The sequence below is a fragment of the Cornus florida genome, unplaced genomic scaffold (assembly GCF_030987335.1).
Source record: "Cornus florida cultivar Cherokee Brave unplaced genomic scaffold, ASM3098733v1 CherokeeBrave_3.0.0_Hap2_Chr10, whole genome shotgun sequence".
Taxonomy (NCBI): domain Eukaryota; kingdom Viridiplantae; phylum Streptophyta; class Magnoliopsida; order Cornales; family Cornaceae; genus Cornus; species Cornus florida.
Window position 1 is genome coordinate 75,545,800 of NW_026775580.1, and position 16,774 is coordinate 75,562,573.

The 16,774-nt window shown below is 33.6% G+C and overlaps 1 protein-coding gene across 1 annotated transcript; it reads right to left on the bottom strand.

Moving 5' to 3' along the window:
• Window positions 1-1,365: 1,365 nt before the first annotated feature.
• Window positions 1,366-16,398, bottom strand: LOC132275945 (synaptotagmin-2). The gene is made up of 13 exons (XM_059777160.1): window positions 16,211-16,398; window positions 15,896-16,063; window positions 14,288-14,386; window positions 14,071-14,121; window positions 13,874-13,997; window positions 8,291-8,409; window positions 7,944-8,045; window positions 5,842-5,916; window positions 4,623-4,699; window positions 4,279-4,525; window positions 3,537-3,890; window positions 2,689-2,820; window positions 1,366-1,679 (listed from the first exon to the last, which is right to left on the bottom strand). The coding sequence occupies exons 2-13, from the start codon at window positions 16,004-16,006 to the stop codon at window positions 1,548-1,550; spliced, it is 1,623 nt and encodes a 540-aa protein (XP_059633143.1). The 5' UTR covers window positions 16,007-16,063; window positions 16,211-16,398; the 3' UTR covers window positions 1,366-1,547.
• Between the last annotated feature and the right edge of the window lie 376 nt (window positions 16,399-16,774).

Genomic DNA, 16,774 nt, shown 5'->3' on the forward strand with positions numbered 1-16,774 from the left:
ATTTGTAACACGAAAACGGTTTTAATCCACATTTGCCAAGCATATTTTTGAAATAGTCATGTACCAATTCTAACAAAAATAAAATTCATAGTTTATTTTAATGTTTTATAAATGATCAGGACATAATTCCAAACTTCTAGAGTACGTCTGGATTAAGAGAATTGGACAAAAGGGGGAAAAGAGAGAAGAAAAATTAGATTTGATTTTAAAATAAATAAAAGAAAAAAATATAGAAAAAAGAATTATAACTTAAAATAGTTTTCATTTCCTTCCAAAAATAAAATAAAATAAATAAATAAATAAAAAGTGGAAGGGAAATGTTAAAAGATCAATGACAACTCATTCCGTCATTCATTGTACTGATTATAAGATTTGACACAAATAGCTTAGTGGTATTTCCTCTCTCTCTCTCAAAGTAGATTGTGTGAGTTTCTGTTTACGTAGAAATAAATAGATGCATGAGTTTTCTTTTCAGTAAAAAAATAAAAATTTCTGGACTTGACTAATCCAATAAACCCGACAGAGATTAAGATGAACTTTGATTAATAAAACAACAAATTGGTAAAAATGTCAAAATTCTTATAGGTAAAACAAAGCAAATATATTGTCACATTTATATATATATATATATATATATATACACACACACACACATATATATTTATTTATTTATTGAATTATTGTTTTTCCTTTACCACTCAAAATTCAAACATTTTATTTCATTTCATTTCCGTTCACTATCTTTTTCAATTAAAAAAACGATGAAGAAATACTATATCTCTTTATTTCTTTTTCTTAAATTATTCAAATTTGAATACAAATTAAGATTGTCCTCAACTTTTCTTTCTATTTTCTCAAAATTAATCCTTATACGCTCTATAATACTCTAGGGCTCCTATAAATTAAGAGGCAAATAATATTTTCTAAATTTTGGTTAGAAAGAAACTAATTGGGAAAAGTTAAAAATGAAAGTAAAAGAAAGTGAAGTGAATGAAAAGGGGGGAAAATATTTGATTAGCATAATTTTTTAAAAAAGAAATTTATTGAAAATTACCATTTCATGGTTGTTCAGAATGCATAAAACTCTTTCTTTTCTTTTCTTTTTTTCGTTTTTTTTTTTTAAACACTGAATGCATACAACTTAGAAGAAAATAAAGGGTAATTAATTGTAGCTCTCTAGAAATGAAAATTTTATTGTACTTTCATACGAAAATTTTATGAGAGCATAGGTGAATATGAAAAATGACTCTCAGAATTTTTAATAGGATTATATAGAGATATAGATTTTCAATGTGAATGTAAATAAACCACATCTTATACTGAATCATTCAAGGCTTAAAAAAAAAAAAAAAAACCTATATAATATAGAAACAACAAATCTCTGCCCAGCATATATATATATAATATAATATATAAAAAAAAAAAAAAAAAACTATTTAAATACAAAAACAAACAAATTACGTGCATACTATGAAACTAAAAACCCAGTGAAATCTCAGACTCCCATAACAGCCAGAATCCGAAAAGAAAAAAGCAAACAAACGTCCTCAAGATGAGGTTCTCCATTGCATCTCGATCTGAACCCGACCATTTTTCGAGTCAATGAGGTGGTACCTCTGATTGATTCTCTTGTTGCTGACAACGTCCGAGAGGTTTATATCTACATAACCCAGAGGTTCCTAATTTTATAGTAAAACAAAAGAAACATGTGTTATCTCAACTGCTGGCTAATAAAGACGAGCAATTACATTACTTACAGTTTGAAATCAATAATTCAAAATATAACAAACGATGTAAAAAACATCATTCAGAATTATAAAGTTTCGATGAAGAGGAAAAATATTAAAGCTAAATCCGTTCCAAAATAATTCGGTTCAACTTGACACCGCCTCTCCCAACTATTTGAGACCATGAACCTCACTTCGGTCATCTTAATTTTTTTTTTTCCCATTTTATCTCCAAGGGGTGCCATTTCAATCGTCTCAGGTATATGTTCACTTCTTTTTACTAAAATATATCCTCGATATTCACTATTATGCCTACTCTAGCATTTCTAGTTTACTGAAGTTATATTTCATATATTCAGTCTTTGGTCTCCTACTTATTCCTAGTTTAGTTCCACCAATTAAAATAACATATACACGTCCTTAATATAACCCCACAGTGAGTATACACTTATTTTTCATATAATTGTTCTAACTAAGATCACAAATTTAACATTCATAGCTTTTATCATGTTAACATATATATATACACTTCTGAGTCCAGTTGTTTCTAAAACCCACAATATCTATATTGCCTCCATTAAAAGGTTTTTTCTTTCTATATATTTCCATTGACTCCTGAGTTAATATATATATTTCCATTGACTTCTGAGTACATAAATAGTTTCCACTGTAGACCTCCCCAACGTAGATCCAAATTGATTACCCCAACCCTATTGTCTTACATTTTAGTCATTCAATCGCTTGCTTCTAATAGTATAATAATCACGATAATATGTAAAACTTCACATAATATCCTCATTTCCACTTTAGCCATATTCTAAACACTACTGAAAATCTATTACAATTCTATGTTGTTTCCAGATCCCCGAGAACATATACTTTCTAAAAGTTGAATCCATTAGTGTTATAATACATGATTATGGCAGACTCATCCTTGACATGAAATGGATGTAATAGGTACCTTGGGATGCAGTAGATTCATCCTTGACGAGGAACTGACCACTTCCACACGAATCCTATCATTCGTGGGTGGTTTATCCAGCATAAACGTAAACTCCTCATCCCATCTGGGATCTTTGTTTTTCTTTACAGGCTGTATCGATGTCAAAGAAAGTCATCAGTTGCCAATAATAAAACTAAATCTACATTGAAAAAACTAGAAATGGTAATCCAAATCGTAAAACGGTAAGGCTTTTCAACAGAAGAAGCATAACAACACTACTGAGGTTCTGCATCAACGTCAAAATAAATAAACATTCAGCTGCCAACAATACTGACTAAACCTACACAAAATTTCTAGAAACGAGAAATCAGATCTCAAAATTAAGGCATTTAACAAAAGCAGCATTACGACATGATTGAGGATGACTACTTGTCAACAAACAGGTCTATATTTTCAAAAAAGCTACCTCAAGTGCATTGATAAAGAACAAAAAGATAAGCATATAAATAGCAGTTGTATCTTTTTTATCACAACTGTCCATTTATCAAAGTAAACATCTTTTTTCCCCTCCTGGTAAATATTTATCAAAGTATATTGCCAAACTTGTTATTTTTTCCACCAGCATACAGTTCTATCATGTAACATGCATCATATTAAAAAGTGACACATTAGAGGATGCAGAAATATCATTGGCAAAAAATTAGCAAATTAATTGTGTGTGGCCCACTTCTTGCTTAGTTTCTTGAGTTTGTCATTTATCACTGAAGAAATAATTAAAATCTAAAATTTCAGTCATGAATATGCAAAATATCTTACTGCTACTCTGCCTGGTATATTCCCATAAACAATAATAGGCTTCAACTTACCTTAGTTTTTCTCTCCTCTCCGTTGAAAAGTAAACGCACAAATGGATTTACATGGTGCTGCTTTCCTTCAAGATCTTGAGCTTCATGGACAATAACCACAAGCAAACCTCCACCAGCAGGTGTTCCTTCAGGAGCCTTTTGTACCTCATTTGAATCTTCAATATCCTTTGGCATTTCATCTTCCTTAAAAGGTTTGTACATTGCTTCAAGAACTATCTGCCCACGCGGCTTTTCGTTTTGAACATCATTTGGATCAAGGCTTTTTCGCAGATCAAGAGTCACCTCTTTTGGCTCATCAGGTGTAAGCTCTTTCAGTGGTAGGACATTCAGGCCCATCTTCTCATGCTTGCCAACCTTAACAAAAGGAATATGCAGCTTTTGAGAAGCATTGATAAAGAAGGAGGAGCAGCAGGAGGAGGAAGAGGAGGACTATTCATTACCATGGGCGCTTTGCCCTAACGTTATCTCCTCTAACTCCCAAAGTGAAAGGTGAGGGTTCAAGTCTCCAGAGGGACAAAATGGGTGTGTGAGTTTTTGCCAAGGTTGAAAAAAGTACAACAGTTCATTATCATCACACAGAGCGACCAACGATGTCTAGAAAGCAAGCAGCCTTCATTACACACTTTTATCTTCATCCTTTTGGTAGGGAAAATAAAATAATAAACAGAAACAGGGCCACAGCATAACCTGTCGCCATCTCCTACTGAGCCAAAAATAATCTGAAAAAGAGAGAAAAATTTACCTTTTCCCAGTCATAAACGACAACATCCAAAGCTTGAGATTCTGGATCTTTAACAACAATATTAAATTCCTCGTTCCATTCAGGATTCAGGTTTTCGTGCTTCACAGTTGTTTTCTTCGATGGAAGCTTATCATCAGAAAGTTTTAGTTTCACATAAGGGTCTGCCTTCCCCATAAAATCTTTCTTTTTTAGCTTTATTGCCCTCAGAACCTTCACATGGAGAATCCCAACAGGTCTTTTCATGGCCCTGCCAATTCAAAAGTAAAACAGGTGAGTTGATGCAAAGACTTGCTAAGCATGGTTATCGACACAAGTGAAAACAATACAAAAACAGATGCACTTACTTTGCAGGATCCATTATTGGTACCTCAAGGGTTTTGGGCCACAAATACATATTTGCAATCTGGTCTTTAATAAGCTCCTGGAGGATAAAGTATAATGAGCAACCAAAGCAAATTCCATATATAAAATATAGTAATGATGAAGTATTCAAGTTCCATATTATTATTGTTATTATTTACATTTTTTTTTCTTCTTAGTACTCACACACACATGCCTCCACTAAGGCTTGAACCCCTAACCTCCCTTTGAGAAGTAGGGGCTTGGTACCGCTAGGCCACTGCCCGTTGATTGTTATTATTTACATTAATTGCTTCAGAAGAGTGAAGACCTTATAATAATTACGTCCAAAAAAAAGGGAAAAAACAAGATTTTATGAGGAAAAAAGAAGTAGGGGCTTGGTACCCCTAGACCACTGCCCGTTGGTTGTTATTATTTACATTAATTGCTTCAGAAGAGTGAAGACCTTATAATAATTACGTCCAAAAAAAAGGAAAAAAACAAGATTTTATGAGGATAAAATATAATGAGGAACCAAAGCAAATTCCATTTATAAAAAATAGTAATAAAGAAGTATTCAAGTTCCATATTATTATTGTTATTATTTACATTAATTGCTTCAGAAGAGTGAAGACCTTATAATTATGTCCAAAAAAAAGGAAAAAAACTAGATTATATGAATAGTTTAGTTATGTCTCCGTGCCATTGTGTTCAGGGATTTGATGAATCCGAACTTAGATACATGCACATGTAGCCGAGTTCATTTTAAATAGGTACCTACACCCTCTGATGAAATTACAGCTCCACCATGAGGGAAAACAGAAAAGAAAGGTTAAGTTGAGATGAACACATGCATTGAACCAGAGTTTCTCATTTAGACTAGTGACAAGGTATCCCAGTGTTCATCAGGAATCTGGAGAGATATTTCCCAACATAAAAAGGGATTAGCTGATCTCAAAGACCAATGCAAAAGCACCTTACGGATGACAAAAAATATGCGTATCCCATAATCCACAAGCAGGCATATCTCCCACTGAAATTGCCATTCAATCTTTCAATTCACATTAACTGAAATCATCTTCAAACAATTCTCTGTTGTAGTTGTATCTTTCCAAACCAATATTCAAAATAAATTCTACCTAACTACCCTCATCCTTAACGAGAGAATTAAATCAAAATCTGAAGTTAACAAATATCATAGCGAAAGCAACTAAAATACCTTACCTGGACAAACCTATACAATCCCGGAATGGACATAGCATCCGCCCCTAGCAGTTTTAGTCCAAAGTCAACATGAGGCTGCAAAATGAGAGAGAGAGAGGGAGAGAGAGAGAGAGAGAGATTTAGATCATAGAGAATAGTGATGCTGCAGCTTTTTCTCTTATTAAAAAACATCAACATTTATAGCTTAGATTCCTGAATACTACTAGCTTAAAATACTAGACCAATGGGGTGGGGTGGAATTGGAAACTGATTCTTTGCGCATAGCCTACATGATAGACAATTTTAGACATCTAATGATGGTCAAGATCTTCCTAAATGCAGAAAGCAAAATATGGATCCTAATCACATAATGTAATACTTCCAAATAACGATCAGGATGCCATTTCTATCAAGTATCAGCTAGTAGGTATCAAACTTCACAATGCATAGATATTCCTAAGGGTCATTCCTAGGGCCCGGGTGGTTCAACCTGGCCCGGTCAGGCTTCGAGCTTTGACTGGTCAACAGCCCAGCCCAACCTAAAAAATGCCAGGCCCAGTGGGCCTACTAGGATGGCAGACTTGGGCAGACTCGCGGACCTAAGGGCTTTTGTATATAAAAATTCATAATAATGGCTTTAGTGAGACTTGAACTCAGAACCCTCTCCTTTGACAGGGTGGAGTATGAAGCACTAAGCCAAAGGCTTAGTTTTTTAACAATGTGCATATAAATTATATACACACACATTAATTCTCGAAAAAAAAAATTCTAATATATATTTATAGATATTAGGTTTATAATAGATTAGTTATATAACATTTATGTCATATATATAATTTATGTAATATATAATTTATATGAATGTAACCAACGGGCCAGTGGCCTAGCTGTATCAAGTTTTTACTTCCCAAAGGGAGGTCAAGGGTTCAAGACTTAGTGGAGGCATGCGTGTGTGAGTGCCAACTAAGGTAAAATAATAATTTCTATGAATGTAACTTTAGAAGTATGGAGAAAAACTTCAGAAACAAAAGGCCTAAAATTAGTAAAACTAAAATAGAATATATGAGGAATGTAAATTTGATAAAGTAGCAGAAGAAAACAATATAACTCTTTTCATTTTTTAAGGGTCAATATTTCAAAAAGGTGGGGAGATACATGGTGATGTTGTAAGTAGGATAGGAGCAGGGTGGACAAAATGGAGGTAAACTAGTTGTAGCCTATGTGACAAACAAATATCAAATAAATTATAAATAAGAAAAATGCATTCATGTAGCGGAAATGAGGATATTATGATGGATGATAGGAGTAACTTGAAGATATAATATTTAGCACCTACTAATATAATTGACAAAATTAGAGAGACAAGACTTATCAGGTTGTATGGTCATATAAAATGTAGATTCGAAGATGCACTGGTTATAAGAGGAAGGGTTGTTTGCTGAAAAGGTAAACAACAAAGAGGCTGAAAAAAACTTAAATGGAATGAAGTAGTTGAAAATGACTTTAAAAAATTAAATATTAGAGGAGACATGATTTCTAATGGGATAGAATAGAAAAGGAGAATTCATGTGGCCAACCTCATTTGTATGGGACATAGGTAAAGATGATGATGATGTAATATAGAAGTTACACGTACAATTTATAATATACAAGTTATATTATATTCAAAAATGCAAATTACATTATGCAACAAATATATAATTTATATATTATTCATAAATGTAGACTCATTACAACTAATGCTTTGAATTGAGTGACTAGTACTTAACTAACTCCATGAAGACGTTATGCGCTCAAACCCCATCCAAAGCATTGTAAATTATAAAATTATATAAGAAACAGGCAAAAAAAAAAAAAAAGAAGAAGCAGCTTTGGGCCAAGGGTTGGGTTCACAGTCTTACATTTGGGCCTGCCAGGCCAAGCCCTTTGGGCTTCACAGGCAGAGACTCCATGCTCAGGCCCAGCCCTGGAGGGGTACAGGCATCGCAGGGAAAATGGATATCCTCAGATAATCCTGAAGAAATCACGCAGTTCCCCAAACCCTTATGAAAAACTACAACATATCTATTTTTCCCTTCAAGAAAAATTGTCTACGAAAAGTAATTTTAATAATTGCCACTCACCTTCTCCATGAGAGAGACTAATATTTTGGCAAAACAAGGAAAGCTTGGAACCAATGGCTTTAAGGTGATACGCGGCGAAGCAAATACTTGCAAATCAACTACCTGAAATACTCAATAGATCAACAATTACTACCAAATACTGCAACAAACGAAAAAGTTTCTCTTCCTTAAGCAAAATGTTCACAAGAGAGATGAACCAGGCAAACGTGTTTGTTTCTGCAGATAAGTTGGTTTTACCAATAAAAAGTAGGTAATTTCAACAAATCTTAATTTCTTTCAACACCAAGTAACTAATTTCTACAAGTATTGATGCCTTCCCTTCCATCAAAAGTAATATGAGAAAATACCTGAACAGTGGCTCTCAACCCAAATGCCTTAACTGCAATTGTGATATTTGGATTGCCTGCCCACTTCACAGATGGTTCCATAATCAATTCCTTCTCCTCAGTAATATAGACTTTCATTCCTGACATGAAATGGTATCAAGCTTATTAGCACATCAATGGGAAACAAAAGTATAAATAGGAAAACACAAGAGAAGACAATAGGAGTTATGTTCCATGTCATTAGAGAGTGCGCAAGAGAGAGTTTATTGGGTGATTATTCAGATGAAATGAAAGAAAAGGTGAAAAAGAAAACGATACAAGCTCAAATGCAGAATTTGCTAATTGCAACAATTTGGGAAATGAATATTATAATTGTTTGAATATTTATGTGTACAGAACGGACCATCATTGAGACCAAGGGGGGCCATGGCCCCTCAAAAATTTCAAAACCTCTTATGCATAGGCCTCATTTAGTTTGGAGAAAACTTAGGCTTTGTTTGGTACGGTGGGTTTGAAGGGGAAGGATAACATTAGTTATGAGGGAAAAGGAAGGGAAGGAAAAGGAAGGATAATTTTAAACCTCCATTGCGTTTGGTTGATTAATGAAGGAAAAGAAAGGGAAGGACAATAATTATGTTTGGGAAAAGAAAGGAAAAGAAATGGAAGGGAATTATTTTAACATATGGACTATTATACCCCTTTATATTTATATATTATATATATATATATATATATATATATAGTTTCATGTACTTGCCAAAAAATAATAATAATAATAAATAAATAAAAATTAGGGCAAATCATTTCAGCCTCCCTAATCCTCCATCTCTATTATATATATATATATAAAGTCTTTAACTTGAGGCCATAAGAAAAGAAAAATAAAAAAATAGGGCAAAGCCTCCCCAATCTCGCTCCATCTCTGCAACTCCTTCTCAACACTGAACTTGGCCTCTCTCTCTCTCTCTCTACAAGAATCAGAAATTCAAAACCCATACATTTCCAGTTTATCTATCTGTTTGCAAGAATCAAAAGTTCAAACCCGTATCGATGTATCATTTCAGATTGTTCAGAAAATCCAAAACCCATATCCTTCAGTTTCCATGGCTGCTGTTCCAGTTCGGGTCGCCGTTCCAAGCTTCAATCACCGGCGGTCTCTCTCTCTCTCTGCAATCTTGAGGGTAAAATTGGCATCTGAAATCACCCATCAAGCCTCTCCTTCCCTTTCCCTTCATTTCCTCCCATTTTTGGGAGGTTAAGAAATCTACTGTTGAAGGCACAAGCTAACCCTCCAAACCCTTCCCTTCACTTCCCTTTCCTTCCAACAATTTTTGCCAAACACACATTTTTAATCCCCCTCCATCACCTTCCCTTCCCTTTCCTCCCTTTTCTACTCTACCAAACTGACCCTTAGTGTGCTGCGTGGCCCGAATTTGGTGCCGGGTGGCATTGCCGAACCACGTATAAATCCTTGTGTTCTTTGCTTGGTGTGTTTATTTTTCTGTCGTGTTTCGTAATTGTTGCTTGGTACGCTGCATTTGTCGTAACACTTAGCATATGAAACCCCAACTCTTAGCATCACATATATTATATATGATAGATATCTACCTCTATATTTTAAAATTTTGTTTTCAGTTGTTTTTAAAAGGGGGAGAGAGATTTCTTAATAGGGTAAAGGGAAACGCTTGGCACTGGTCTGCAACACACTTCATATTGTTTGCAAGTTGTCTCAAGGCTTATATTGTACTGAAATTACACGGCATTAGGCAATGACGGTGTGTTTTGACTAATGAAACTGTTTACTTAGTGATAAAACTAATGGAAAGAAACATAGAGAAGAAGAAAGATTGTCATATGTTATATTTATAGATTTAAGGATTAATTGCAAAAAAACCAGTGTACTACAATAGTTTTGCAAGTCATGCCATTAGCATAAAATTAACCCCCATTAGCCGTTCAAAGTTGAAGGAAGGACAACCGTTTCATTGGTGTAAGTTTGCTGTTAATAGCATTATGGTAGTATGGAATTGACCTTAATACTTTCAAATTTTATATCTATGAATAAAGCAAAAAATGCCAAATGACCCGTTTGTCCATCATTAACAACATTGTTTGCCAACAAAAAGACTAAAGATCCCCCTAAGACAGCGAAATTCTCTCTGAAATATCGCCATGACCTGCTCTCTCTCCTCTGATCTATTTTCACTATATTCTCTCTTTCACCATATCTCACTCACCCACGTCTATCATCCTCAATCTCATTCTTTTCCGAAAACCTCTAAGTAAGTATATTAGTTTCTATATCCATTTGATTCAGCAATGTCTCTCAGAAACCCGAAAATATGAAAATAGATCAAATTATTTTCCGACCAAGTAATTGCTTGTAGTGCTTTAGTGTTCTCAAAGCCATCTATACTATTGGACATTGTCACTTGAGATTTTCTGAAAGTAACAAAGCTATAGTCAGATAAAGCTTTAAAAATAAACAAATCCTACAAAAGAGATGGGATTTGAAAATTTTGCACACCTGCAGGATAGCCAAAATTGATGTGATAATAAATTTTCAATTCAGAAATATAGAATTCCACGTTAACTGATATGATTACTACTAAAGTGGTCAACTCCTAGCAAGTGGAATACCAAGATAGCGATGATGTTCATCAATTTCATAATAATATAGAAATCACGCTTTAGTTATGCGAAGAGACGACTTGCTCAACATGAAAATCAAGAGTGCCAGATCTCCTTAGTCATACACACACATTCACAAACAAAACCCAACAAGTATGTGCGTGTGTGAGGGCGAGAGAGAGAGACGTTGCAGAGGAGACTGTGACAGAGGTTGCAGATAAGTGTTCGTATTGAACAGAATTTAAAACCTGATAGAGATGTTGACCCGCCAATACAAACTTGACCTGTCAATATGGGTAGCGTTCTATCCAATGGTATTTCTGACCAGCTACAGGATTATTTGGGGTTTTAAAAAAATCCAAAAAATCATATGATATGCAGGTGAGATACTCACTGTCTATGTCTCAACAACAGATTGACGTAAGGGGCCCCCTAGCAAAAAGTTTAATATTACAAGGTCCCTAGATTATAGTACGAGTAATGGGATGTTGATTAATCCTAAATTTAAAGAAAGTTTATGACAAGGTCCCTAGAAATATAGTATGGTGGATTATAAAAATAAATGAGTCATAAATAAATATATTGATACGATAAATCAAAGTATATGATGGAACCACATCCATAGTTGGACCACCTGTGAGAGCAACGTATAAACTCTCGATTACCCTGAGCTTAAATCAAATATCAATATTTAAGCCCGTATCTTTGTACCTTGTGGATAAACTAATAAAACAAATTTAAAATAAGGTTAATTGTACATAAAATTTGCTAATTATGTTGTTTTAATTGAAGAAACTAAAATAGAGACCTGAGCAAGCTCTAACAGGGTTAGGATAAGTAAGACAAACTAAATTTACAAAATATAAATTTATCAAAACTAGAAATACAAGTGAGGATCTAGTGAATATTGGGGAACAAGAAATACCAAAAGTTAATATTTTTATTACCTAGACTCAATTATTCGCAAAGGAGAAAGAAGATGGTGATGATGTTAATCAAAGAATTAAAACAAAACGAGTTAAATGGAGGAGTGCTTCTAACATATTGTAATCAATGTATACCTCTAAAATTAAAAGGCAAATGTTGTAACAATTACTATACTAATCATACTTTTGGAATGAAAGGAATCGTAGGTTACATGATGAGGGTTCTAGAAATCATATGGTTTTAGCTAAATGTATTATTTGGGATGTTATGGATGTCTTGGGGGTATGCCTCCAGGATATCATAGGATCTTGAATTCTTTTGATTTCTAGGGTTTGTTTTGGTGTATCCCTTTGTCTGTGGGATATTGTGAGGGTTCTCCTCATGTGTAATTGTACTTTTTCTTGATAAATTTATAAAATTTCCGTCATTTAGGGGGAAAAAAAAAAGAAGAGATTGGCTGGTTAAGAACATCATATTAATAAAAATGAATGTCGTTAAAATGCAAATGATGAGATGGAAATGTGGCGAGACAAGAAATGATAAGGATCATTGATTTAGACGTTTGACCATGTACAACAGAAACCAATCATTACACCTATAAGGAAGAGTGATATAGTCCACATTAAGAATAATGTAGAGGAAAAGACGAAAACTTACATGCGTTAAGATAGTAAGTAAAGATGTGATAGCACGTAATTTTATAGAGATTATTGCCTGGTTACACATAATTAATGTAGCCAATCCCGATTAGTTAGCAAACACATGGTTAAATTGAGAAATACAATTGCCTTGGTAAAGAGCATAACATTGTAGGAGAAAACATGAGACTATTAATACTTAGCTAGATAGGAAGTTAGATACGAATTCAGCCAATACAATCAGAAAATGTCCAAAAGGTTCATCCAAGCTGTTGAAGCAATAAGATATCAAAACATTTGAAAAAGACGGGCGCATATGATCATAACCAATGACTTTGTAATTTTATTAAAAAAGCAGCATAGCTAAGGATCAGGAAGCAATAGTTTCATAGAAATTTACTTGAAATATTTATGTTTAAATTTATTGAATTTTTTTATTATAAAATAACTCAATTATTAACATTTGTCTCAATCATTTGACATGAAAAATAAGTTTAATAAGAATATATGCATAACCTGACAATACTTAACATTTTATGGAACTTCATGGGGTTGTACAAGATATTGTTAGTTTACACTTTGGTCAGATAAACATATATGCTCTATCATAATCAAGATTTTATGTTAACTGATCAGCAAGATTAAAGACAAAACCACACTTCTAACACCTTTTTGTGCTTCAAGAAGTAATTTTAATGGTTAGATGTGAGAAGGGTGCAAGCTGCAATATCTTTTTCTTAAATAGAACCATAAACTAGGTCTATGGATAATGAGATCTGTAGGTGATCATAGATAATCCTCATGACACAATTGTAGGGTTAAATAACTGCTATATCCAACTGCTTGGGGGGAACTATGAGAATCCCTTTTGCCACCATTCTACTCTATCAGGACATGTCTTCGGTCAGAAGAGACCCTTAAATCTTCTCTCATCCTCAAACCACTACCCTTCTTGGCCTTCCTTTTCTCCTTTCAATGCCTTCGAGTTGTGTTTCTTCCACATGACCAAACCATCTTCAAACATTAATGTCTACCAGTCAAGCATCGAAGTCTAATTTCTAGAAAGAGGCTTCTGAGGCCCCAAATCCTTGACAGCCTGACCCTTGTACAAAAGACATTGTGTTTGTCTTGTCTAGATCACAATGGATTAGTGTGCACTTAAAATGTAGCACGACCTAGTTGATACAACACACATTAAAAAAATTACCTCATTTAGTTGATAATATTGACTGAGTTTCTGATATAGTATCAACGAAACTTCCTTGGTTCACCATGGCAAAACATGTCCATGTTTGCTTGGACAGTAAAATGCATACTTGTGTGAAGTGGTAAGAACATATTATACATGCTACAAACGAGTGTGTGCTTACTTATGCATGTTAAAAAGAGAAAGAGAGAGCAGCTCAACCTTGAAAAGTCGGTGGTAGGCTGCCCAAGGTAAGTGCTGCAAAATCAACTGAATCAATTTTGTATTTTGGGATCTGCTCAGCAATAATGGGCTCTGCTATAGTCTTTGCAGTCTTGCAAATTGCCTGATGACCTTAAAACATCAATACTCGACTCAAAACCAAGTACACTTTAAGAACACACATAGGCTAAGCATACCTTGTCCAAGTAAGGCCACATAGTTTCAATAAATTTGTTAAGCCAGTCGATCTGCATAAGAAGAGATCTATAAGAACTTTATTTCCAAAACCTACAATATGTATTCAGAACGGACATGCAATTGCATTAAAATCATTATATGACACGTACATGCATCTAGGACGGACATTCAATTTTGCAAGTAGATATTAAATAACTTAAATAAGTAATAGCATACACGGTCATAATCTGGATTCTTCACCCAAGGAGGTATCTCTGGAAGCAACCGCAGCAAGGTTTTTGCGTCTTGTTCAGCCAAAGGAATAATTACAGGATCCTGAACAAGTTAAAATTCAGAATAAATAAGAACAAACTCATATCACATAAGTGAGACCAACTCTATCAGATACTGAATCCAACACCTCAATCTTTTTTCTATAATCTTTTTTACATCTTTTACAAGACGAGACTGCAATATTTAAAAAAAAAAAAAAAAAAAACTTTTGGGTTCTATACATTGATTGCAGAGATTTTGACAACAGAAAAATAGTATATCTTGAAGGAAGTATCAGGAAAATTCAAATTAAACATATAGCACTGAAAGTATAGTATTGAAAAATTAAATAAAGAAAAACAAAAAACGCCCGATTACATACTTAAAGCACATTGAGCCCTTTACGAAAAAAAGTAGAAGATTGTGTCAATATAAAAGAGAATTATAGGGACACAACTGCACCATTTCTTTTTTCTTTTTTATGTAAGAGAATTATGGGGAACACAACTGCACCATATATATATATATATATATATATATATATATATATATATAGATATTATCTTCCTCTCTAATTTTTTCCCCTGTTTGAGGGGAAGAAGAGGTGCTGTTAAGTTCATTCATCATATAAGAGATCCTGCAGTCAAAATACACTGACAAAGCATAACACATTCAATTATCAGAAAATATACTACAGCTAATCTACCAACAATTGTCTGACATCATTTCCACACATTTTTAAAGTTTGTGAAACTAGGCTTTAAAAGGAATAAAAAGTTATCAGGATGCCAAATGGGACATACACAATTTCTAATAAGTTCCCTCACATGATTTGTATCCATCTGAAAGCACCCTAACACGAAGCAGATGACTGCAAATAAATTTATAAACAAAGACTACAAATGTATTCCAAATCCAAGTGCAATAATTACTTTAAGTGCCAAAAACAACAAACGACACCTAATGTTGGTAGATTTACAATTTACAATTCAGGTTTCAGAATCTTCAAATTCCAACATAACCTCACTGTTAGTGTGAGGCAATATTCAGAAAAAGAAAAAGAAAAAAAAGAAAAAAGAAAACGACTCAGTAAACAAAACCCATTATAAGAAAACATCCAATGTACCATCCAAGTTTCCAAATTGTCCACAAATTAGGCACTAAATTCTTGAGACTATAAATTTGCTGATCAAATTCTTTCTAGTCATGTTCAAAACAACATAATTACATAAGATACCACAATGTAATGTTTGCACCTAAATTAATATACTTTTTTAAGTTATCGCAGAGTTGTGAATAAATACAATCCACCGTATTAGCTAACCCGTGCAGTTATCTTTTGTTAAATAGCAATTTAAATCATAAATGAGATGAGATATATGCTCAGCATTTTCTTGTTTCTTGAATTCATAATGACCAAACCACAAAATAATAATAATAAATCAGCAAACACAACTGAGGGAAAAATAATAAAAAATAAAATGCAACAAACAAAACCACAATGAGCACCAAACAAGAACTGAATATGTACAAGATGCAGAGAAAAAAGGAATAGCAGAGAGAGAAACAGACCTTGACATCAGTGGGTTGGAAGTAGATGAACATAAAATACCCAATTACAAGCCCAATTGAGATTCCGACTCCAAATCCACAAAAACCCATTATAGTACTCACAATACCCATCTCTAATCTTCTTTCAGATCACCCGAACTCTCCACTACAATTCTCACAATAATTTAACTGAAAAAAAATAATAATAATAATGATATAAGAGAAAAATAACCCTTAAAATCTCAGTGTCTATTTGACTAACCCAAAAGAAGAACGAAATTAAAGTACACAAATCGCCAAATTTTTACACAGTAGTCTCATGAGATCAAATATTACCGTATGAAAATACACGGAAAAAGAAAACAAGGAGACCCAAAAGAACCAAGTCTCTTTGTTTGATATATGATATATATTTTGTATATAAGATATCACACTATCCTTATCGGCAAGGCAATAAAAGTGGCATTTATTCTTGGCCAGTCTTTGCGTTCATCGACCTACAGGTTGTCTGAATCGACAAACAACGGCTTTCAGAGGTAATTTCAAGCGCGTGAAATAAGGGTGTGTCGGTAACGTTTCTATTGCGTGTGGGCAGAAGGGGTAAATTCGTCAAAATTAGTAGAAATATCTTTTGAAAATCAATAATTAAATTTTAGACTAAAAAATGGATCTGGTAAGAGTTTTTTTAAAAGAAGGGAACACTGTATTATTTATAGTATTTTATGAGCCACCTAACCTTATCTTATGGTGGAGAAATAAGATCTACATTACCCTTTTAGTTTGAATATTTAAAAGCACCACTATGTTTTTTTTGTTCATTTAAAAGCACCACTATGTTTTTTTGTCTATATACTTAAACTTTGTTAGATGAATTCAAAGTGGATGTGTAATAAAATTTCT

Coding starts and splice junctions, on each gene's coding strand:
- LOC132275945 (XM_059777160.1), bottom strand. CDS start 16,006: ATGGGTATTGTGAGTACTATAATGGGTTTTTGTGGATTTGGAGTCGGA. Junction 8,046..8,290: donor GGTTGAGAGCCACTGTTCAG/GTATTTTCTCAT, acceptor TGAGTATTTCAG/GTAGTTGATTTGCAAGTATT. Junction 5,917..7,943: donor TAGTCTCTCTCATGGAGAAG/GTGAGTGGCAAT, acceptor CTCATTTTGCAG/CCTCATGTTGACTTTGGACT.